The 23,533-nt window shown below is 39.6% G+C and overlaps 1 protein-coding gene across 1 annotated transcript in view; it reads left to right on the top strand.

The window, feature by feature from the left end:
• dlgap2a (discs, large (Drosophila) homolog-associated protein 2a) overlaps positions 1 to 6,767 on the top strand; it is a 394,976-nt gene extending 388,209 nt beyond the window's left edge. Inside the window, exons 11-12 of the mRNA XM_061968624.2 lie at positions 4,306 to 4,458; positions 6,079 to 6,767. Of these exons, the coding sequence (XP_061824608.1) occupies positions 4,306 to 4,458; positions 6,079 to 6,285 (360 nt within the window). The 3' untranslated portion in view covers positions 6,286 to 6,767. The remainder of the gene's footprint in view (positions 1 to 4,305; positions 4,459 to 6,078) is intronic.
• The last annotated feature ends 16,766 nt before the right edge of the window (positions 6,768 to 23,533 follow it).

Consider the following 23,533-nt stretch of genomic DNA (forward strand, 5'->3'; position numbering starts at 1 on the left):
AATTATATATAAATTATATATATATATATATATATATATATATATATATATATATATATATATATATATATATATATATATATATATATATATATATATATATGAGGTTGATCACCTCGACTTGGTCATTTATTAAGTAATTGATTAATGCATTTAGTGGTCAATTGTACAGAATATGTACTGTAGTGTGCAATCTACTAATACAAGTTTCAATCAATCAATCAATGAATGCCTACTGAGCCTATGGTGCTGTTAAGTTATTGTGGCTCAATTTGCCTTAATTTTTTATTTTAATGTATTATTATTTAATATATTATTGTTTTAGTTGCTTAAGAGATATTCCTGGCTCTGAATTTGCTCATTGCTATTTTTATGTTTTTGTGCATTATTTGTTGCCGTCATCATTAAACGAACAGGTTACTCATCATTTACTCAGTACTTGAGTAGTTTTTTCACAACATACTTTTTACTTTTACTCAAGTAAATATTTGGGTGACTACTCCTTACTTTTACTTGAGTAATAAATCCGTAAAGTAACAGTACTCTTACTTGAGTACAATTTCTGGCTACTCTACCCACCTCTGCCGATATTGACCTGATACGATATCAGCACCAATCATACATCATTTTACAATTGTGTAGTGTTGAATGTTAGAAAAAGCTTGATCAAGTGAAACTACTCAGAGAATTGTCGTAGGTATGCAAAACACTAACCTATTCATTATTAACCGTGGACAAATGACTGATGCTGTCTTTAAGTTAAAGTGAAATGGTAATTATTTTTTGGGTGACATCTAGTGGTCACAATAATTCATTACATTAAGCCCATGGTGTGATCACGTTTGTCACGAGTTACTTTCTAATATGCTTCTGCTTGAATCATTTGTATATGTACCGGTACTGTAAGTAATATGCAAATAAAATTATTTAATATTTGTTTATATTGATAAATGTGTTTTATACTGTAATATTGTTCAATTATGGACACTTATTATTAGCTTGCGTGTTATTGTGTGCTTAGCTGTTTTGTAACTGCTTGTTCCTATTGGCCTATAGCCTACCATGTTCACCTTTTTGATATGACTAAAATACAAGAAAAGACCAACCTTGTGTGTTTATTGGAGGACATTTACATGTTAATTGTCTGTCCAGCTTTGTACAAGTAAACTCACTGAAAGACTGCTTGTATTGGCGCTTATATCAGAGATTTCAGATGCAAGCCGTTTTTTTGCCGATATCAGACCAATTTCAATATCGGATCGGGACACCCCGTGTCATCATCCTATGATGAGAGCAAGAGCATTGCTACGATTGAATAGAATCTGATCCAAGGAACAATATACACAACTAAAACATGATTATACAGTTTACTTTTGTTTTGTTTACATACATAAAAACGGTCAAACAAACCTAATATTCGCCTAAACTAGGGATATTCAACTAATTTTTTTTGTGGCCACATTTCCAGAAAGATAAGGACCGTAGGGGGTGCACTTCTCCCTTCGCTATTACTCTTATTTTGTATTTTTCAGAGGACCAGCTTCCATGGGACTTTTCATTTTGGTTTATTTGATGTATCAGAGTTGCAGGAGCTCTCTGCTGTTTTAGCATCTTCTTTAAAAAAGCTAGTCAAAGATTATCTTTATAACAGCACTCTGGTATTTTTAGAAATCTGCTGCAAAAATGTTTTACAAGTTTTTTTTAACTGAACTCGCCACCAGTTGCATAGCCCAAATGATGAAAAGAGAGGACCTAAAAATAGAACCATGAGGAACGCAACTAGTATGACTAAATACGATGAACAAATGATGCACTGACTGCATCTGAAGTAAACAAGCTGCAGTAACACATTGGGTAAATAAATCACATTATGAAATACATTTTGAACTGCCACAAAGTAGAGGACTTAAAGGGTTGCCTTGAGGAACGCCTCAGTTATGTAAATCACAAGGTCGGACCCCCGTGTTCTATGTTTGCTGGCAAAGTTAAAATGTCAATGCAAGGCAATGTGTTTACAGTGATCCAATTTCTTCTATACGGCAGGAACAATCTTGTTTTTTTAGGAATTTGCTGCACAAAAGTTCTCCCAAGTTGGAAATTGAACTCGGGGGGCCCGCATGGTGTCATTCCCGGGCTGGATTTGACCCCTGGCCTAGACTTACAGTTCAAATCAGAAGCAGTGACAAACTCACAACTAGGGATGATACTCGAAACGGATTTCCCCGGTTGTTCGATAAGAAAAGAACTGAGTCCTCGGACTCAAATCCCTTTTTGAGAACCGGTGCCCGTTATCGAGACCACTATTGTAAAGAAAAGAGTTGGTTCTTTATTCGAATCCCTGAGAACGAATCCTGTTCCGACCGGAAATGCCCCGTAGGACATCACAAGAAATGACGTCACATAGCTCAGTCATTAGGCCCAGATAGGGAAAGCAGGAAAAACAATGGACCGGAAAATGCGCTCCAAGGTGTAATAAAGTTCAAAACAAAAGGTTTAATCCAATGAATAACTTTACTGAGAGATTTGAGCACGGTACAAACACATGACGAACACTTTTACGACCAACCGGAAACATAGCAACCAGGCTAGCAACGCACCTCCTTTACGGCAGCTGTCGCAACGTTCTTAAAGCAACCGCAGCACATACATATTGATGCAACATTTATGACATGATCTCCCTTTTTTAACTTTTGTTTTTCTTTCCTTGTACACAAAACAAAATCAAACTGTATATGTGTTGTTTGTCTCTAATTATAAATAATGCAGACGAGGCGTGTTGGCTGAGTTCTTGACGTTTACTTTCACAGCGTGCTCATAACCTCATTCTTAGCTGCCGGCGTGACGACATGCAACAACACTTTTCGGGGCTACCACCATGCTCGTCACTCCCGTTGCATGCTGGGTAGTGTAGTTGTTATATTCCCTAGCTCATAACATCACATCTTTCCCCCTATAAAGAAGTAATGTTAACTCAATAAAGTGTATTTCTTTTTTTAGCTTTAACTTTTCATTTTTTAGCATTGTAACCACATTTGCAAACAACTTTTCTCTTCATAGAATTTTCTTTCAATAAAGAAATAAAGTGCAAAAATGTCAAAGCATCATAACAAACAGTTATGTCAAATAGCAGCAGAAGTGCACTTTTTGGAGAGCTGTATTATTTTCAGTTTTGTGCCCAAGGGACTGATTTTATTTAACACTATATTATTATTTATATACCTATAGTGATCACAGAGACAGGTTGTTTTTGTGTTACTATATATATTTGTTTTTCTGAAAAATCCCACTTAATATACTTTGGGTAACAACAGTCAATATTTATTTATTTTATTTTATTTTTTTATGGGGGTAACAGTCAATATTTGTTTATTTTTTAGATTTTATTTTTTTCTTATATAATAAAAGTGAGCTTTTGTTAAACCAAATATTGTGTGTTTTTTTCCATATACAACAACCTATCTGGACTCGATAAGAGAATCGATAAGGAATCGGTTCGATAAGAGGATTCGATAATAGGCTCACACTCGATAATTTCTTATCAAACATCATCCCTACTCACAACTGCTGTAAGTTTTAACCAAAATATAAAAACACCACATGTGCTATAACGGTAACTTTTCGCCTTCCCAATCAGTTATGCACACGTTTGATTGTCTTTGCAGCCTTTAGTCACAAAGCTGCAATGCACTAGATTTAGTCACCAAATAATAGACTCGAGCTATGGCTTGAAAGTCATAATTGTGGAAAACTATACAAAAATAAGAATCAATATTTGTCTAAGGACAATCATATTTGACCTAAATGATTTGAAATTTAAAATACAAGAGCGTTCACATGGATGACGTTTAAATGATGTCACTTTGCTTTAAAAGATAATGGAAGGAAGCCCATACAAAACTAAAAAGCCCTTCTGTTTGTTGTAGGTTGCAGTAGGACTTGTTAAGCCTTTGTAATGAGAGGTAGCGCTGCTGTTTTTGGCAGCAGGAATGAAAAGGACAATTCAATAACTTGTATCCACTTCAACGTATTTGTCGTACTTCATCATGGAGTATTTGTGTTCATTGGCAAAAGTAAAGGACTTGAGGTTGGTGGTATACACATTGCTGTTTTGTCTTCTGTTTACTTGAATGTGCAGTTTTAATATGTTCCTTGAATTGGTTCTGATCGATGTTTGATGAGGACATCTAATGGCTCTTGGTTAAATTGCATAAACCAGGAAGAGTTATGCTGACGTTTGAGATCACTGTGAGCCAAACAATACTACAGACAATAAAGAAATACACCCATCTTCACCCTGTCCTGTAGGACCCCAGCGCCATGCCGCGACCTACCTCACAGGACCTGGCTGGGTTCTGGGACCTGCTGCAGCTCTCCATCGATGATGTCACCGTTAAGTTTGACCAGCTGCAACAGATCAAAAGCAACAATTGGAGGGCCATCAACAGTCCGGAGAAGAAGGTAAATGGGTCAGGCTGACATGGCTTAGTCCAAAGACAATTGTATGCAGTTGTCTAAAATCTTATTGGTAAGAATGGGTACCTTTCACATTTGACCGAGACAGTAGCAATTTCTAGTACTTGGGAATTGATACCAGTCAATTTGTGGTACTTTTGTGTCTGTTTATGAGGTTTTAAATGTTAATTGGTTTAATATCAAAATAAAATAAAAATTTAAAAAAATAAATATATATATATGTGTATGTATTTTACTGATAATGATAACTGTGCTGTCCAGTTGTAATATATTTTCTAACACGTTTGAGTCTCATTTGCAAGTATTACTTTGCATGCAGTTGTAAAATATGTCAAATGGCAGTAATACAGTATATACTGTAGGCTACAGTGTGTTGCCAATTCAGGAAGTAGTTTTTGCTATTAAGTTCAAACTATAAGTATTGTACTTATTACAGACCAGCTGTTTGATTTTAACATGCATCTTAGTTGTGGTTTTCATTACCAAATTTAAAGATGTTGAAATCTCCATGTAAAATCGGTCATACTAATCAGTAGCATGGCCATGACAAGTCTAATGTAAATTAATATTGAGCTAGCACATTTTGAAAAGTGGAGCAATTGCATTGACTTTACATGTCAAATATAATTAAAACAAATAAGAGATATTATTTTCAGCTGCCTCCATGTGATTTTTTTCATTGTTGGGATTGCACCTTAATTAAAATGCGATTATATTCCATATCAACCCTCCGCTTTTCAATAAACTTCTGCATTCAAACTTAGGCATTGACTGGGAATAATTATGTGTCCAATCAGTCCAACATTCTACTGATGTGGTGAATCGTAGAATCAGCACTTTTTGTTGTGGTCTTAACTCAGAGTCATCATACTCAAGATTGATTGAACTAACTCAGATCAGGTGTTCTACCTACTCAGTGGCCTAGTGGTTAGAGTGTCTGCCCTGAGATCGCTAGGTTGTGAGTTCAAACCCCGGCCGAGTCATACCAAAGACTATAAAAATGGGGCCCATTACCTCCCTGCTTGGCACTCAACATCAAGGGTTGGTATTGGGGGTTAAATCACCAAAAATGATTCCCGGGCGCGGCCACTGCTGCTGCCCACTGCTCCCCTCACCTCCCAGGGGGTGATCAAGGGTGATGGGTCAAATGCAGAGAATGATTTCGCCACACCTAGTGTGTGTGTGACAATCATTGGTACTTTAACTTTAACTAGACTCTCAGAGAGTTAGGTTAAATCAACTCAGACTTAAGGTTTAGACTCAGAGTTTGTTGGACCTCCTACCTGGAATACCCTGTTAGTCAACCATGATATGCTTCACCTGCTCCCTGGTGAATCTTACTTTTCATCAACAGATGAATGTGGACTACACGATGCTAAAATATGACTGAATTAATTTTCTCCTATTGTAAAAAGCTCAGTTCCATCTCAGATAAGAGATTGTGTGAAAGTAATTAGTGGAGGGTTGAAAGAAAATTGGAGGACAATGTAATTTTTGTTTTTCAACTCTGGATTTGGGCGGCTTGTTTGATCCAGACAAAGCGCTGAACATGTTCTAAAAGCACCACCTAATTAGCGTCCTGTTTTTGTCCCCACTTCCCCAAAGCCTGCAGCTCCTGTACCAAAGAAGACAAGTCGACAGAAGAGTCTGATGACAAGGGAGAAATCCTTGGACCTGCCTGACAGGCACCGGCAGGAGGCTCGGCGACGCCTCATGGCAGCCAAGCGGGCCGCCTCCTTTCGGCAGAACTCATCGTCAGAGCGAGCGGACAGCATCGAGATCTATATTCCCGAGGCTCAAACTCGACTTTGAGAAGTTAGTCAGGAGAAAACTTCTCTCCGTGCTCACTTAGCCTTTTTCTAGACTTCCTTTATCCATCCAAACATAGAGAAGCCATCCTGAGTGGTCAGCAGGAAGGGTTTCTTGTTAGCAGACATGTATATTGAACACGGGGCGACTGGTTTTCCCACTGGTTGCCATAGTACCCAAACCACACAACCTCATCCAGCATTGTTTTCTTTTTGTTTGTTTTGTTAAAATGCCAACATTTGCAAAGTGCCATTTGAAAAGTGCAGCTTTGAGAAACCTACCAGCAACCAGACCTTTGACCGAAAAAGATAAGCATTTTAAAGAGCTAAAATCTCCAATTTAGAAGTGTCATTTGTTTCCCAAACCTAATGTGAACTGGAACAAAAGTGCCAATCCTTACGATACCTCATCTTTGTGCATGTGGCACAGATCCATGTGTCATTTTTCATGGTATTGCCAGTTAGAAGAACTCAGCACCATGCACATTCATCTCATACATCAACTATTGCCATTTACTTGAAGCTTGTGCCAACATTTTACATGACATCAATGCTGTAAAGGGAAAAAAACGGCAAGATATCTTGAATCAAAATACTGTAAGTACACCAGGGTTGCTCAACTCGCGGCCCCAGGAATGACATAATACCAGAAGACAAACAGATTTGCAGCAAATTCCGAAAAACACAAAGTGCTCCTTGGGTTTGTATAGAGAGAGGAACTTGGATCACTGTAAACACATCTGCAGATTATTTTTATTGACATTTTAACCTTGATAATGTAGCAGTCTTTGCATTGTGTTTGTTTGCTCTTCCCATACCGCCACCACTCCACGCGGGGCGACAACTCACGACCGACCATTTGAGAAGAGACGTGTGCTAGCCACGAGGCTAAAAGCCAGAGCTGCTAACCCAGCCCCTTGCACACTATTTGAAGGTAAAATTATGTAAATTAAAATTATGTACATTTCTGATTTACATAATTAAGGTGTTCCTCAAGGCACCCCTTTGAGTCGTCTGCTTTTTGGCAGTTATATTTTTTTGTAATGTCCATCCATCCATCCATCTTCTTTCCGCTTATCCGAGGTCGGGTGGCGGGGGCAGCAGCCTAAGCAGGGAAGCCCAGACTTCCCTCTCCCCAGCCGCTTCGTCCAGCTCCTCCCGTGGGATCCCGAGGCGTTCCCAGGACATTGTCTTCCCAACGTGTCCTGGGTCTTCCCCGTGGCCTCCTACCGGTCGGATGTGCCCGAACACCTCCCTAGGGAGGTGTTCGGGTGGCATCCTGACCAGATGCCCGAACCATCTCATCTGGCAACTCTCGATGTGGAGGAGCCATTTTTTGTAATGTGATTCATTTAATTAAGGTAAGCTTGTTTACTTCAGATGCAGTCCATAGTCACTTGTTCAACTTCTTTACTTATACGAGTGGTGTTCCTCAAGGTTCCATTTTAGCTCCTCTCTTTTTCATCATTTGGGTTAATCAACTAGTGACCCGTGAGTCCAGTTCAAAAACACTTGTGAGACACTCACATTTTTGCAGAAGATTCTGATAAAAACTAGAGTGATCTTTGACTTGCTTGGTCCTTAAAAACAGAGAGAGCTCCTGTAACTCTGACAAAATGAACAGACCAAAATCAAACGTCCACTGTAGAGAACGTTGGTTCACCAGATTATACAAAATATGATTAACGGTATAGGGAGAAGTCCGTCCCCCAGTCCTTGGCTTTCCGGAAATGTGGCCCCAGAACCAATCAATTGAATATCCCTGGTGTACACAAATGCACTGATGCACTTATTACAATACCTTGTTTCCGAAGTTAACAACAGCGCTGTTGTATTTTCTAAACATGAGCAGGAACAATGTTTATTTTGTATTTTCCACAGCTCGCCTGCCCTCTAATTGCTTTTGACAAACCTGGATTGTTACACATTGATCACAGGCAAAAAAGCACTCAGCTTTGTTTGACTTCAATCTACTGCGCTTATCTCAGGCCCATTGAAACAGCAACATCCATCACTACTAGTGAGAGGAACTACCGCTACTTTTTGATGCCGGGAAACTTTAACTGCAACACTGACCCCCTATTACGGGTGAAAAATTAAACGTTTGCAAATTATTTAGCACGTTTATCCCAAAACTAGGGCAGCACGGTGGAAGAGGGGTTAGTGCATCTGCCTCACAATACGAAGGTCTGGGGTTCGATCCTGCGCTCGGGATCTTTCTGTGTGGAGTTTGCATGTTCTCCCTGTGGCTGGGTGGGTTCCCTCCGGGTACTCCGGCTTCCTCCCACCTCCAAAGACATGCACCTGGGGATAGGTTGATTGGCAACACTAAATTGTCCCTAGTGTGTGAATGTGAGTGTGAATGTTGTCTGTCTATCTGTGTTGGCCCTGCGATGAGGTGGCGACTTGTCCAGGGTGTACCCCGCCTACCGCCCAAATGCACCTGAAATAGGCTCCGGCAACCTCCCGCGACCCCAAAAGAGACAAGCGGTAGAAAATGGATGGATGGATCCCAAAACTAAGATTTATATCATATTTCTCATGCAATTAGTATTATATTTGCTTGAAGGTGATCTTTTAGCCCCAATTGTCTTTAACTCTAACTACTAGGCTGCATGGAAATAAAAGATGTATTATTCCCAAAATTGAATGGGGTGATGCACGCTCAGGTGTAAATAGAGAACAATTAACTTGGCTTAAATGTGTGGCGTGTTCGCTCACCAGCCACTGAATTAGGTACACTTGCACAGGCTAACGAGGTCCAATACAAACACTGTGGTACCTCGGGATATGACTTTCGTTGGTGCTGTGATGAAGCTCCTACCTCCAAAAACAGCATCCGCAATTAAAATTCATTTCAATTTAATTGGTGCTTTGCCCCTTAAAACAGCAAGATTTTAAAATGTAACATGCTTCTTAAAAATAAAAACAAAGCTATTGTATGAAAAAACATTACAATAGAATGTGCTACGACAAACTACACTAGTTTTATGAAGTAATGGAATATATAGAGGTTGTTTTGTGTCTTCATTACCAAAGCTTTTTTTGACACTGAATTTATGTAACTGAATTGTTCACGTTTAAATTTTGACAACTTAATTCTTTTTACATCAAAATATGCTGACAATTTCTTCGACCAAATATGTTTAAGCAAAATGTGTGTGTTTCAAAATTGTTTGTCAAAATACAAACCCTGTTTCCATATGAGTTGGGAAATTGTGTTAGATGTAAATATAAACGGAATACAATGATTTGCAAATCCTTTTCAACCCATATTCAGTTGAATGCACTACAAAGACAACATATTTGATGTTCAAACTCATGAAATAGTTTTTTTGCAAATAATAATTAACTTAGAATTTCATGGCTGCAACACGTGCCAAAGTAGTTGGGAAAGGGCATGTTCACCACTGAGTTACATGGCCTTTCCTTTTAACAACACTCAGTAAACGTTTGGGAACTGAGGAGACACATTTTTTTAAGCTTCTCAGATGGAATTCTTTCCCATTCTTGCTTGATGTACAGCTTAAGTTGTTCAACAGTCCGGGGGTCTCCGTTGTGGTATTTTAGGCTTCATAATGCGCCACACATTTTCAATGGTAGACAGGTCTGGACTACAGGCAGGCCAGTCTAGTACCCGCACTCTTTTACTATGAAGCCACGTTGTTGTAACACGTGGTTTGGCATTGTCTTGCTGAAATAAGCAGGGGCGTCCATGGTAACGTTGCTTGGATGGCAACATATGTTGCTCCAAAACCTGTATGTACCTTTCAGCATTAATGGTGCCTTCACAGATGTATAAGTTACCCATGTCTTGGGCACTAATACACCCCCATACCATCACAGATGCTGGCTTTTCAACTTTGCGCATATAACAATCCGGAATGTTCTTTTCCTCTTTGGTCCGGAGGACACGACGTCCACAGTTTCCAAAAACAATTTGAAATGTGGACTCGTCAGACCACAGAACACTTTTCCACTTTGTATCAGTCCATCCTGGATGAGCTCAGGCCCAGCGAAGCCGACGGCATTTCTGGGTGTTGTTGATAAACGGTTTTCGCCTTGCATAGGAGAGTTTTAACTTGCACTTACAGATGTAGCGACCAACTGTAGTTACTGACAGTGGGTTTCTGAAGTGTTCCTGAGCCCATGTGGTGATATCCTTTACACACGGATGTCGCTTGTTGATGCAGTACAGCCTGAGGGATCGAAGGTCACGGGCTTAGCTGCTTACGTGCAGTGATTTCTCCAGATTCTCTGAACCCTTTGATGATATTACGGACCGTAGATGGTGAAATCCCTAAATTCCTTGCAATAGCTGGTTGAGAAAGGTTTTTCTTAAACTGTTCAACAATTTGCTCACGCATTTGTTGACAAAGTGGTGACCCTCGCCCCATCCTTGTTTGTGAATGACTGAGCATTTCATGGAATCTACTTGTATACCCAATCATGGCACCCACCTGTTCCCAATTTGCCTGTTCACCTTTGGGATGTTCCAAATAAGTGTTTGATGAGCATTCCTCAACTTTATCAGTATTTATTGCCACCTTTCCCAACTTCTTTGTCACGTGTTGCTGGCATCAAATTGTAAAGTTAATGATTATTTGCCAAAAAAAATGTTTTATCAGTTTGAACATCAAATATGTTGTCTTTGTAGAATATTCAACTGAATATGGATTGAAAATGATTAGCAAATCATTGTATTTTGTTTATATTTACATCTAACACAATTTCCCAACTCATATGGAAACTGGGTTTGTAGAATGTTTTAAAATTCAGTTTGTAAAAATTCAATATAAACAAATTCAGTGCAATAGATGGTGTCTCTGAACCAGCCAATGACGTGTTAAGTTTGCATTCAGGTGACAGAGTTCTTCCAAAGCAGCGGCAATCAGGCAGTTTATGTAGCACTTTACTACATAAGTTATATAAATTCAGTGGGAAAAAAAATGCTTTGGTAATAAAGGCACAATTCAACCTCCCTGTTTTTCTTGTACAGACAGGGTTTCCCCTTAATGTAATTGAATATGGCACGCCGCCACAGCGTTTTTATTACCGCCATACTTTGAAAATAAGATTTTGTTTTTTTTTACTTGAAAACAAAATAAAGTAATTGAATATATTGTAGCCCCAGAAGAATTCACACAAAGTCCGACACTATTTTTAACTTTTATTACCAATCTTATGATAACAAACGGCACAATTCCAACATGTTTTACCTCCTGTGCAAACACTTTCGTCTCGTGAGTCCGCGCTTCCCCAGACACACAACAACACTTCCTCATTCTCCGCCAATCCCCTTTCAGGCACGCACAAAGTGTTTGCAAACATGAGAAAACCTGGGATCCAATCCAAACCACACGAACATAAAACATTAACATTAGCTGATCGTTACAGTATCTATTGACATATATATAACCTATTATTTGTGCACTATTACAAGTGATTTACCGAAAACTTGGCCACCGAAAAAAAAACTTTGATCACCAAAATCCGGGCTACCGAGACCAGACGTAAACAAAACGCTCGCCATTGTCTGAAGCGTTGTCAGCACGTCTGCGATGAGGATGTCAATTTTATGTATACCGTATTTTTCGGACTATAAGTCGCAGTTTTTTTCATAGTTTGGCCGGGCTCCAGTGCGATTTATATATGTTTTTTTCCTTCTTTATTATGCATTTTCGGCAGGTGCGACTTATACTCCAGTGCGACTTATACTCCGAAAAATAAGGTACATATATTGCAGATATACATGCGGACAGCCATCTTCAAAATGTGCAAATATTAAGACAGTGGCGGCTTTTAAGAAGAGAAAGTCCAACTCGAGCAATAGCTCCACAAGCAAGTGTGACGTCATGCTCGCTGCAACTCTCTTCTTTCGTCAGCGACATCGAGGGACAGAAGTTAAGAGTCTCTAAACATGAGTGCATTCTATAAGAACACCAGAAGAAGATAATAGATTTGTTGCTCGTTGTTTTTAATAAAAACATTTAAAAAAAACTCATTAAAAGTTTGTAAACACTTGAAAAAAATCTCAACAAAGTACAATATAAACATTTAAAATATGGCAAAACAATATTTAAAAAAATATGTTAACACTAAATACTAAAAACAGACTTGTTTTAAATGTATTTTTTAATTTTTTTAGCCATTTAATAGAAAATCATATCATCATAGCAAATTATGCAAATTACTCGATAACATCATGGTGAGCATGCCCATAACCACGCCTCCATCGCCACAGTTACACTATATTGCCAAAAGTATTTGGCCACCTGCCTTGACTCACATATGAATTTGAAGTGCCATCCCATTCCTAACCCATAGGGTTCAATATGATGTCGGTCCACCTTTTGCAGCTATTACAGCTCCAACTCTTCTGGGAAGGCTGTCCACAAAGTTGTGGAGTGTGTTTATAGGAATTTTTTACCATTCTTCCAAAAGCGCATTGGTGAGGTCACACACTGATGTTGGTGGAGAAGGCCTGGCTCTCAGTCTCCGTTCTAATTCATCCCAAAGGTGTTCTATCGGGTTCAGGTCAGGACTCTGTGCAAGCCAGTCAAGTTCATCCACACCAAACTCTGTCAACCATGTCTTTATGGACCTTGCTTGGTGCACTGGTGCACAGTCATGTTGGAAGACGAAGGGGCCCGCTCCAAACTGTTCCCACAAGTTTGGGAGCATGGAATTGTCCAAAATGTTTTGGTATCCTGGAGCATTCAAAGTTCCTTTCACTGGAACTAAGGGGCCAAGCCCAAATCCTGCAAAACAACCCCACACCATAATTCCTCCTCCACCGAATTTTACACTCGGCACAATGCAGTCCGAAATGTACCGTTCTCCTGGCAACCTCCAAACCCAGACTGGTCCATCAGATTGCCAGATGGATAAGCGTGATTCATCACTCCAGAGAACGCGTCTCCACTGCTCTAGAGTTCAGTGGCAACATGCTTTACACCACTGCATCCGACGCTTTGCATTGGACTCTGTGATGTATAATTTAGATGCAGCTGCCTGGCCATGGAAACTCATTCCATGAAGCTCTCTGCGTACTGTACGTGGGCTAATTGGAAAGTAACATGAAGTTTGGAGCTCTGTAGTAACTGACTGTGCAGAAAGTCGCCGACCACTTTGCACTATGCACTTCAGCATCCGCTGACCCCTCTCTGTCAGTTTGCATGGCCTACCACTTCGTGTCTGAGCTGCTGTTGTTCCCAAACTCTTCCATTTTCTTATAATAAAGCCGACAGTTGACTGGAATATTTAGGAGCGAGGAAATTTCTCAACTGGATTTGTTGCATAGGTGGCATCCTATGACAGTTCCACGCTGGAAATCACTGAGCTCCTGAGAGCGGCCCATTCTTTCACAAATGTTTGTAGAAACAGTCTCCATGCCTAAGTGCTTGATTTTATGCACCTGTGGCCGGGCCAAGTGATTAGGACCCCTGATTCTCATCATTCGGATGGGTGGCCAAATACTTTTGGCAATAAAGTGTATCTTGGCAGTGTAGGGGAAACCCTGATACTCTTAAAATGTCAATTAATGAATGACGGGGCGCTTCATATGAAAATGTATCAGAAACATATTGCCAGCCTTTTCCTGCTCTATCAATGATAGGAATATATAAGCAAATATCCCGTGACATCCCAGTTGTCCCCTGTGCCGCGCAAAGTTAGTGATAGGCTGCTAAACCCTTGTACTAGCACCAAAACCTGGCTGGAGATCAGTTAGGAAGATTTGCAAATTCATCTTGTAGTTGCGTTTTTGAATTGAATAAATCAACCATTGAACAATTTATTTCCCATGAATTTATTTTAGTACAAAACATGTTTTAAAACTACATTTAAATTGTGATTCAAAAATTATAAAAAATAGTTTTAGGCAAATAAAAAAAGAGGGGAAACATTTTGTAATGGGTGACTCAAAATAAAATGATGCTTCGGCCCCCAATTTATGTCATTCCAGCTCCTTCTTCGTCAAACACACCATCAGCAACTTTTCCATATTTTCATGGATGAATGTCCGCATTTAGATATGTTAACGTCCTTGGCTGACCTTATGGAGTCATTCTGTGTTGGTATGGTGAGAACTAGCTGTGCTACGATTCAACTGCTTCACACTTAGTCATGTTTTTGACCATTTCTTTCTTTAATTCAACAAATATCATCTACATCTTCTCAGCACTGTCCGTCACACTCAATTTCTCCGTTCCGAAATGAGGGAAAAACAACAGTTATTATCGATCTGTAGCTATGAGCTAATCCAAGCAAGTAAGACACCGCATGTTTTGGTCGGATCTAACGAGGTTCACCGTTAAATTCACTGCGCCAACTCGTGGTGGGGAGGCTCGTAACACAAATGTGTGCTCGCAACCTAAAGCATAACAATTAACCAAAACACAACTTGCATACCGAAAAACTTGTAAGATGACGCACCCATAACCCGATGTACCACTGTATTTTAAAAGAAACTGCATGCTTTTGTGTTATTTTGCAGGTAATTTGATAATGTAACTTTTATTTTGCAAAGTTGTAAAACTGCACAGCGTCACACACTATAATATAAAGCCCATAATATTAAGAAGACACTTGCTTGGATGCAAATGTCAAATTGTAACCTAAAATTGCAATATCTCTTATAAAGGCAGATAAATGTGCACTGTGGTTTGTATTAAGCTTCATTTTGCAGTGGCACTTTTAATGTAGTTTATCCCCAAAATTGACCAAGTTACACCCTAAATGCGGGACCGTTATGGAGATAATTATTGGAGGTGTGGAAGAACATTTTTGCTGGCCATGTTATTGCAGGAAAGTTCTTTATGTATTATTCAATATTTTTCCCACTCCTACGCCTTCTCCCTTAATGGCGTAAAAAGTCTTAATGCAAGAGTTGACAAAAACATGTTTTGAGTTTTGGTAGTGCTGTGCTGACAGAGACAAAGCGAGGGTGAAGATGCGGTCGTAGACTGCCTTGACTTTATTTGAAGACCGCCACCCTCCAGTGGCATATCACGCATCTCACTGTCTCTCACACACACACACTGGATGTTTGTTCTGCGTCAGCACTTCTTCGAAGCACTCAATTCTTTTTTTTTTTTGTATTTATGACCTACAACCGTCGCATACATTCAACGGCCTCAGCCTTACGTACATCTGCACAAACGGATGACGTCTGAGTGGAATTAAAATCTCGTGACTTAAAGTGGAACTGCACTTTTTGGGGAATTTTGCCCATCATCCACAATCCTTATGTGAGACAAGGACACACATCTTTCTTTATCCGTGTGTTCTAAATAATGAAAAACTGCTAATACTAGGCGGCTAACAATGCACGTAATTGGGATTAATCTACAACGCTTATAAAGCCCGCTAAAAAAACAACAACGCTACATTTACATGCCGTGACCTGCTTATTGATCAAGTTAAAGCAACATTGTTGTTGTAAGAGCTAACACAGAGGAACTACTTTTCTGGCGGCAAGGACACATGGCCTCGCTCTCACTGCGCGTAGCCAGCTACAGGCTACCAGCTGGCTTGAGCTGCTAATGATGCGCCATGAAATAAAGAAGGATCTTGAGTTGCATCTGCTTTATTGTCTTTGAGTTAGTATAAATTAATGCTAGATTATAAATCAAGACTCTCACCTGTATAGAAAAAGGTTAGTCAACTTTGAAAAATTCACACGCTACCACCACTTTGGTGCTCTATGGCTCTCAACTAGAGATGTCCGATAATGGCTTTTTTGCCGATATTCCGATATTGTCCAACTCTTAATTACCGATACCGATATCAACCGATACTGATATATACAGTCGTGGAATTAACACATTGTTATGCCTAAATTTGTTGTGATGCACCGCTAGATGCATTAAACAATGTAACAAGGTTTTCCAAAATAAATCAACTCAAGTTATGGAAAAAAATGCCAACATGGCACTGCCATATTTATTATTGAAGTTACAAAGTGCATTATTTTTTTTAACATGCCTCAAAACAGCAGCTTGGAATTTGGGACATGCTCTCCCTGAGAGAGCATTAGGAGGTTGAGGTGGGCGGGGTTGGGGGTCGGGGTTTTTAGGGGGGGGGTGTATATTGTAGCGTCCCGGAAGAGTTAGTGCTGCAAGGGGTTCTGGGTATTTGTTCTGTTGTGTTTATGTTGTGTTACGGTGCGGATGTTCTCCCGAAATGTGTTTGTCATTCTTGTTTGGTGTGGGTTCACAGTGTGGCGCATATTTGTAACAGTGTTAAACTTGTTTATACGGCCACCCTCAGTGTGACCTGTATGGCTGTTGACCAAGTATGATTTGCATTCACTTGTGTTTGTGAAAAGCCATAGATATTATGTGACTGGGCTGGCACGCAAAGGCAGTGCCTTTAAGGTTTATTTGCGCTCTGTACTTCTCCCTACGTCCGTGTACACAGCGGCGTTTTAAAAAGTCATACATTTTACTTTTTGAAACCGATACTGATAATTTTGAAACCGATACCGATCATTTCCGATATTACATTTTAAAGCATTTATCGGCCGATAATATCGGCAGTCGGATATTATCGGACATCTCTACTCCCAACAAATAGAAGACCACCGTCAGGATTATTCTGAATGTACCAGCTCAAGGAGAGTGCTGGAAGATACAACCGTCCCACCAGCCGGCATCTCCGTTAGAGTGGACAATGCAAGTCACTGTTTTATGTTCTTATTTGAAATGTTTAGCAAGAGTGCTACATGATAAGCTCTCACGGCGTCTGCCATCAGTGGTAGCAAACACAGGAAGTTGTTATGGTAAATTATGGTAAATCTTGAAATGACTTGTGCCTCCGATATATATGCTATATTTACAGCATGTATATAAAATGTGTTGGAGGTTTATGGATGGTTTGGATAGAGGGCTTTATGGGTGGAACAGATCGCATCTTCATTATCTACATTGTTGGACGCTTTGTACTAGCAGTTGTTGTTTTTTACTATTTAGAAAGCACGGAATAGGGAACGATGCGTGTTCCTGTCGCATAAAGATTGTGGATGACAGCCTATTTTATGTATTTTAAGTGCTGTTCCCCTTCATAAGGGGCTGCTAGCAGCAGGTGGGAGGCTGCCTGCAGGCCGCTCACATTCAAAGCAGCATCACGAGTCGTCCTCTTCATGGTCGAACCTTGTCAGCCACACACAAAAAACACAGAAAGAAAATACTGTAATGTTACAAAAACAATGTTTGGAAAAGGAATATAGCAACCATAACCTTTTTGAAATCTCTTTAGTGACTTTCAATCATTTGGGCCAAACAGCAATGTTTCCAAAATTGAACTTCCAATTGTGACAAATATAGACATTTATTTGTTAAATCTGTCCTCTTAAAGGCCTACTGAAATGCGATTTTCTTATTTAAACGGGGATAGCAGGTCCATTCTATGTGTCATACTTGATCATTTTGCGATATTGCCATATTTTTGCTGAAAGGATTTAGTAGAGAACATCGACGATAAAGTTTGCAACTTTTGGTCGCTGATAAAAAAGCCTTGCCTGTACCGGAAGTAGCAGAGAAAGAGAAAGATTCGTGGATGAGGAAAGTGAGAGTGAAGGACTAGAGGGCAGTGGGAGCGATTCAGATAGGGAAGATGCTGTGAGAGGCGGGTGGGACCTGATATTCAGCTGGGAAAGACTAAAACAGTAAATAAACACAAGACATATATATACTCTATTAGCCATAACACAACCAGGCTTATATTTAATATGCCACAAATTAATCCCGCATAACAAACACCTCCCCCCTCCCGTCCATATAACCCGCCAATACAACTCAAACACCTGCACAACACACTCAATCCCACAGCCCAAAGTACCGTTCACCTCCCCAAAGTTCATACAGCACATATATTTCCTCAAAGTCCCCAAAGTTACGTACGTGACATGCACATAGCGGCACGCACGTACGAGCAAGCGATCAAATGTTTGAAAGCGTACTCACGGTACCGTGTCTGCGTATCCAACTCAAAGTCCTCTTGGTAAGAGTCTCTGTTGTCCCAGTTCTCCACAGGCCAACGGTAAAGCTTGACTGTCATCTTTCGAGAATGTAAACAATGAAACACCGGCCGTGTTTGTGTTGCTGCAGTACACCGCTTCCCACCTACAGCTTTCTTCTTTGCGGTCTCCATTGTTCATTGAACAAATTGCAAAAGATTCACCAACACAGATGTCCAGAATACTGTGGAATTTTGCGATGAAAACAGACGACTTAATAGCTGGCCACCATGCTGTCCCAAAATGTCCTCTACAATCCGCGACGTCACGCGCTGACGTCATCAAACCGAGACGTTTTCAGCAGGATATTTTGCGCGAAATTTAAAATTGCAATTTAGTAAGCTAACCCTAACCCGTATTGGCATGTGTTGCAATGTTAAGATTTCATCATTGATATATAAACTATCAGACTGCGTGGTCGGTAGTAGTGGGTTTCAGTAGGCCTTTAAACCACTATTGTACTTTTTGGGACGCATGGTGGTTTGCATAGCCCAAAGTCCACTGGGATAGATTATTGACCTGTGTTTGCTGTTTGCTTCCTTTTTTTGTTTTTTCCTCTTCCTGTGCACTTCCTCTGCTATGTCACAGCCTGTCTGGAGCGCCGATTAATATCTCGGTCTCGTGACTAGGAGACTCAGCTGTGGACAATCACTGATTAGAGTGGTATAATTGCATTGAGTTCACACCAGACTTCTTATCTTTCACATTTTGACCCGTGGCCGACTGCCCGTCTCACACCGGTGCGCTTTGTTTTTCTTGGTACCTTGGTAATCCGCTTGCACGCCGCCTGCCTTCTCTGCATCCTGGGATCGCGCCAACAGCTGCACCCATGCGCCTCATTCGTGACATTTGGAGCCTGCCGCAAACTGCACCTTTAATGGTTTGCGCGGTTTTACTTTGCTGTTTTTTTAAACGTCAGACAGTATCAGAGGACATGTTTGGTTTGGCTCAAAACTCGCCCGTGTCTCACCGCACGACAAAAAGTTGTGTGTTCACTCACACGTTAGGTGGCACACTTTAAGAAAACACGCGCGCATGCACACCCTGCCGTCAGAGACTTTTAACAGTTTGACAGCAGGAGCGTGAGGACGTGTGATGTCGGCCACTTGGCAGAAGCAGAGACGACCCCCTGCTGTGTGCGGGCAGGAGAGGAGACATGCTGAGATATAAGAGGAGACCTGAGCTCCGTGTTGGGCTCCCAAACTGCTGGCGTTACGGGCTGTTGCGTAGCTGCAGGGCTGCGTTCTGCGAGGGTCGGCCTTTTGACGAGGAGAAGCAGCTTTTGTAAGATTGTTGCGTCCTCGGTGAGATCAAGCAAAGAACTCCTCAGGGCCCTTCAGAAACCCGCATTGATAAATGTATTGCTCAATCTCCGCCTTTACAGGGCAAATGTGTCTGCCCTCTCATGCACAATCAAGCATTGTCGTGACCTCATCTGCAATTTGGAGTATAAAAATGTCAATTATAACCTGCTGTGTGCCACTGAGCCAACTTAACACCTTACCTCAAATAGACGTCCCCATTGACCTTCAGAAAGAAAACCATGACACCCCAAAGTACAGTAACACACAGTATGCAACACTTTGTAGAAATTAAACTTAGGAGTAGTCCGTGTGCAGCTTGGAAAACGGAGCATTTTCTCTGTCCACAAAGCTATATTGTCAACACAATTGAGTACACACACCACAGTGAACAAATGTCCTTACAGTTCCTGTTTCCCTTGATGAACCGCAGCCCCCCCAGTGTCGGCAGCACTCATGTATTGCCAGGCCATGACGCTGCTACAGAACCAGCATGCTATGCTCCAAATACTCCCTTTTAGACAAAAATGGTTGTTCGTGGACTAGTGTTGTTTGATACCAATATTTTGGTACCGGTATCAAAATGTTTTCGATACTTTTTCGGTACTTTTCTAAATAATGGGGGCCACAAAAATGTGCATTATTGGCTTTATTTTAACCCAAAATCTAAGGGTATATTAAACATGTTTCTTATTGCAAGTTTGTCCTTAAATAAAATAGTGAACATACGAAACAACTTGTCTTTTAGTAGTAAGTAAACAAACAAAGGCTCCTAATTAGTCTGTTGACATATGCAGTAACATATTGTGTCATTTATCATTCTATTATTTTGTCAACATTATTATGGACAAGTGGTAGAAAATGAATTATTAATCTACTTGTTCATTTACTGTTAATATCTGTGTACTTTCTCTTTTAACATGTTCTATCTTTACTTCTGTTAAAATGTAATAATCACTTATTCTTCTGTTGTTTGACACTTTACAGTAGTTTTGGATGATACCACAAATTTGGGTATCAATCCGATACCAAGTCGTTACAGGTACTTTTCAGAGGCGGTATAGTACCGAATATGATTCATCAATATTGCAATAGTATACTAATACCGGTATACCGTACAGCCCTAGTGTGGACTTATTGTCAGGGGAGAGTAATCATACAAGCTGTACACTGACTACTCTTTGGTGTACCCACTTCTCATTTTTCATTCCACTAAGCCAGGAGTCTTAAACTCACGGGTCCGCAGGCTCACATTCTGTGGCCCTCTTCTTAATTTCCTAGTTTAGTGCACCCTCGGTGGCTAATAGTTGGATTTATTTTGGCAATTGAAGCCCACTTGACACCAACTACAATAACGCTGCAAACAATAAACTAACACAAAGAGCAACTTCCTGTAAGCAAGCAGAAATGCTGACCGTCTGCTAGGGAACTCAACGGTGTCAAAATATACAATTTATATATATTTAATTTTACATTTAGAATGACTTAAGGCCTATTATAGATACTACAGCTGCTGGTAGAAGTAGTTTACAAATGTGGTCACATGACTTTGTAGTGAATACTTGACTGCCGTGCTGAACAATATGTGGACTTTGTAAACAAGTAACATAAATGTCCGAACAATCCTTTCTCTATCTTCACATCAACAGTGCTCGTTTTCCTCCCATCCTGTAACGTCCCCAAGAAGCACACTAATGCTCACAGTTAGTATTATAATGACGAGCTTTTATAGCTGTGATTATACGGAGGCTAATGGCACCACATATTTTGCAGAGGTTCCCATTTTTGGGATATTTGGCAGCAGCAAAATATTTTGAGCTTTAGAAATTACTTGTGCTGTTTATTGTCTGATCAAATTACCTTCAAAAAGGGTCATGGAAAGAAAAAAAACAGTAACCTTCATGATTGAAGGTTACTGACAAATTAGAGCAAACAAACAAATGCATTTTTTTAACGCCCTTCAGAACCTAAGGGTTTGTTTTTTTTCGTAACACTTTAGTATGGGGAACATATTAACCAATTATTAGTTGTTTATTATTGTAACATATTGGCTATTAATTAGTCATTATTAAGAACTTATTCTGCATGGCCTTATTATACAACCAGTAAGCCATTAACTAAGAGTCTTCCCTAACCCTATGTTAATAAGCAACTAGGGATGTCCAATAATATCGGCCTGCCGATATTATCGGCCGATTAATGCGTTAAAATGTAATATCGGAAAATATCGGTATTGTTTTTTTTATTATCGGTATCGTTTTTTTTTGGGTTTTTTTAATTAAATCAACATAAAAAACACAAGATACACTTACAATTAGTGCCCCAACCCAAAAAACCTTCCTCCCCCATTTACACTCATTCACACAAAAGGGTTGTTTCTTTCTGTTATTAATATACAGGTTCCTACATTATGTATCAATATATATCAATACAGTCTGCAAGGGATACAACCCGTAAGCACACATGATTGTGCGTGCTGCTGGTCCACTAATAGTACTAACCTTTAACAGTTAATTTTACTCATTTTCATTCATTACTAGTTTCTATGTAACTGTTTTTATATTGTTTTACTTTCTTTTTTATTCAAGAAAATGTTTTTGATTTATTTATCTTACTAATTTTTTTTAAAAGTACCTTATCTTCACCATACCTGGTTGTCCAAATTAGGTATAATAATGTGTTAATTCCACGACTGCATATATCGGTTGATATCGGTATCGGTAATTAAAGAGTTGGACAATATCGGAATATCGGCAAAAAAATAATTATCGGACATCCCTACAAGCAACTAATTAATGGTGAATATGTTCCCCATACTAAAGTGTTACCTTTTTTTGTTTTTGTCCTCAAAAGTCCCCAGATGGTTAAGCAAGCAACAATTACTTTTATACATGCTGTATTATTACATTCTATTCCATTCTAACACAGAACTTTCTGTCCACCAATAAACAAATTCAGGCATTCTCTTAAATAAACACTGTAATGTCAATACTTCAAAGCCTGGTACTCTCTGAACTTGATTAATAAACAACCGAAGCCCAGCCACTATTTGGGGAAATATGATATATTGATGACAATGTGTGCAATAGAGACACAGATGTTGGGTAATGTAAAAAAAAAAAAAAAAGCCAAGTAACTGTAAACCATTTACAGTAGGATGCTAATATGGCGATCACGTGATGCGGTGAGATCTGGAGGAGGTTCCCTCTGGCAGGAAGTGGCTGCAGTGATGAGAACTTAATAGCAAGTCAGCTACCGTAACCTTGTGAAATTCCCGCGGGCACTATTGATAGTATCGCATTAAAATAGAACGAGGGCAGCAATCCACTCTTAAGTGCCATCTTTTCCCACTTAAGCAACATACCGCCAAATCATAACTGCCACATGTCTTCTCATCATCTCTGTGCCGTGAACACACATCTGTCCGTCATATTTCTACATGTTTCATCCCTGGCCTCACGTCTACATCGACTGTCTATGCTATGCGCTTAAAACAGCAAAAACCAGATAAAGGGGGGCGGGGGGCATTTTTCCTATTTCAAGACCATAATAGAAACACACTTGGAATGTGAAACAATTCTGATCACAAGGGGAAAAAAATGAGAAAAGTAGTTTAGCGAAAATTATTTTCACCTCTTGTAAAGCATATCTATAGTGGGGATGAAAATAATGCCAAATATTCACTATTTGTAAAGAAATATACGTATATATATATATATATATATATAGATATTTATAGATATATATATAGTAAATAATTCTAATAAATGCTCATCTGAATCAAGTATGTTTTGCTGTTGCTCAAGTTCTGTTTTGCTTTCTGATTTAATGAACAGATGTGAAGGCATGCAAAACACTCATTCTGAATGTATATTTATTTCATTTATTTATTTATGAAGTCACCTTTTTATTGATGTAGCCTACATATGTTA

The sequence above is a fragment of the Nerophis lumbriciformis genome, linkage group LG08 (genome assembly GCF_033978685.3).
Source record: "Nerophis lumbriciformis linkage group LG08, RoL_Nlum_v2.1, whole genome shotgun sequence".
NCBI lineage: Eukaryota > Metazoa > Chordata > Actinopteri > Syngnathiformes > Syngnathidae > Nerophis > Nerophis lumbriciformis.